The sequence below is a fragment of the Arachis duranensis genome, chromosome 9 (assembly GCF_000817695.3).
Source record: "Arachis duranensis cultivar V14167 chromosome 9, aradu.V14167.gnm2.J7QH, whole genome shotgun sequence".
NCBI lineage: Eukaryota > Viridiplantae > Streptophyta > Magnoliopsida > Fabales > Fabaceae > Arachis > Arachis duranensis.
Window position 1 is genome coordinate 74,391,617 of NC_029780.3, and position 2,478 is coordinate 74,394,094.

A 2,478-nucleotide genomic window follows, 5' to 3' on the forward strand; every position below is an offset into this window, starting at 1 on the left:
CCAGAATGATAGGGTGTAGGTAGCTTTCCTCCATGTCCAAAATGACAAAGTCTGTGGGGAAGAAATAATTTCCCACTTTCACCAGCACATTCTCAACTACCCATTCAGCTTGCTTCTGAGTTTTGTCAGCCAGTTGTATGATTACATCAGTGGATCTCACCTCATTCAGTTGTAGCCTCTTCATAAGAGTCAGAGGCATCACATTTATGCTAGCTCCTAGATCACAGAAGCCTCTGTCAATTTTTGTTTCTCCTATGATGCAGGGGATATGAAAACTTCATGGGTCTGTTTTCTTAGAGACTATGTCCTTCTTGATGAGGGCACTGCATTCTTTGTTCATTATTACAGTTTGTCCTCCCTTCAAAACTCTTTTCTTGCTCAGCAATTCCTTCAAATACTTGATATGTGTAGGCATCTGCTGGAGAATCTCAAGAAAGGGAATATTGATATGGAGAGACTTAAATGTCTCTAGGAACCTTGAATATGTTTTCCCTTTTTCACCTCCTCCTAACCTCTGAGGAAATGGTGCTTTTGGTTGGTATGTTTCCAGCATGCCTTTATTTTGCAGTTCCTTGGCTTGCTCAGTTTCACTTTCTTGCTTAGCTTCTTCCACACCTTCCTTCAAGATTTCTGGCTCCTGTTTTGAGGGTCTGATTCCTTCTTCTTCTGAGACTTCCTTCAATATGGTGATGGCCTTGCATTCTTCCCATCTCACTTCCTTTTGTTCCCCTTTAGGATTCTTTTCAGTGTCACTAGGGAACACTGCAGTTGACTTGGGGGCCTGTTGAGATAGCTCTCCTACTTGAGACTCCATCCTCTTGAGTTTTTCACCATGGTTCCTTAAGGTGGATCTCACATCTTCCCTAAAGCTTTTCAACTCACTTATGTCCTGACCCATGTTTGCTAGTATTCCTTCTATCCTGTTTAATTGATCTTGAAATTGTTGGTTCAGATTGGATTGGGCAGGTTGATTATTTTGGCCATGATATGGTGGTTGGGAGTAAGTGTTTTGTGTGGCTTGGTATGATCTTTGGTTGGAGTTTTGGTATGTGGAATTGTTATGTTGGTTGTGGTTGTAAGGTTTGTGGTTTTGTGGTTGGGTCTGCTGGTTTCCCCACCCAAAGTTTGGGTGGTTTTTCCATCCTGGGTTGTAAGTGTTGGAATGTGGATCATATGGTTGCCTTTGTTGATTTCCCACATAGTTGGCCTCTTCCCAATCACCTCCTTCAATGCTTACCTCCTCTTGATCTTGTGTGTGTATTGCAGCCACTTGATTTGTTTCTAATTTCCTGGTGAGCTCTGCTAGTTGCTTGGCAAACACCTTGTTTTGGGCTAGAATTGTATCAACATGGTTCAGCTCCATAACTCCCTTAGTGTTGTGTCTCTCTGAAGCATAGTAGTACTCATTCTCAGCCACTGTCTCAATCACTTCAATGGCTTCTTCCACAGTCTTTTTCCTGTTCAATGAACCTCCTGATGAATGGTCTACAGCCTTCCTTGATTCATAAGAAAGTCCATCATAGAAAATATGCAATTGCACCCAGTCATGGAACATGTCTGGTGGGCATTTCCTTGTCAATTCTTTGAACCTCTCCTATGCCTCGTAGAGCGTTTCACCGTCTTGTTGTCTAAAAGTTTGTACCTCAGATCGAAGCCTATTGACCTTTTGTGGAGGGTAGAAACGTGCCAGAAACTTACTTTCCACCTCATCCCAGGTTGTTAGGCTCCCCCTTCGGAATGATTCCAGCCACTTAGCTGCCTTGTCCCTAAGTGAAAATGGGAACAAGAGCAGTTTATAGGCATCTTCCTGGACTCCATTGGACTTCACAGTGTCGTAAATTCTCAGGAATTTTGTGAGATGTTGGTTTGGGTCTTCATTAGCACTCCCACCAAATGAACAATGGTCCTCCACCAGTGATATTAGCTGTGGTTTGAGTTCAAAATTGTTGGCCTGAATGGGTGGTTTCTGAATGCTGCTACCACAATTCCCAGAGGTTGGGTTTATGTATGAACCAAGAACCCTCCTATCGGGAATGGCATTGTTTCCATCAGCCCTCTCATGGTTGTGAACTTCTCTATCCATGTTGAGATCTAGAGCTTCCTCAAAGTTGTCCTCAGATTCTCCTTCAGATTCTTCTTCTCTCAGTATTCTCTTCCCTCTTGCTTCCCTTCTAAGTTTATGAAGGGTCCTCTCTGGTTCGATATATGGAGGAGTTGTTGTCTCTCCTCTCCTACCTGTCATACAAGAACACACCACAAGCAACAAACAAGTGGAATACTCTTGGTTAATGGAAGAGTATGGTTAGAGCAGTTGAGGAATTAATTCAAATAGTTAGTGGGTCAGTGAGTTAGTTGCTTGAATTGAAAGTCATAAGAAAGAAAAAGCAAGTAACAGAGTGCAGAAATTAAAAATTCAACAAGTAACTTGAACTAAATTAACAAAACAAGAAAAATGCTCAATCTAGTTAACTTCCAATT

At 42.1% G+C, this 2,478-nt stretch overlaps 1 protein-coding gene across 1 annotated transcript; it reads right to left on the bottom strand.

Moving 5' to 3' along the window:
• Positions 1-277: 277 nt before the first annotated feature.
• LOC107465955 (uncharacterized) lies at positions 278-898 on the bottom strand. Its single transcript, XM_016084941.1, has one exon. The coding sequence runs from the start codon at positions 896-898 to the stop codon at positions 278-280; it is 621 nt and encodes a 206-aa protein (XP_015940427.1).
• Between the last annotated feature and the right edge of the window lie 1,580 nt (positions 899-2,478).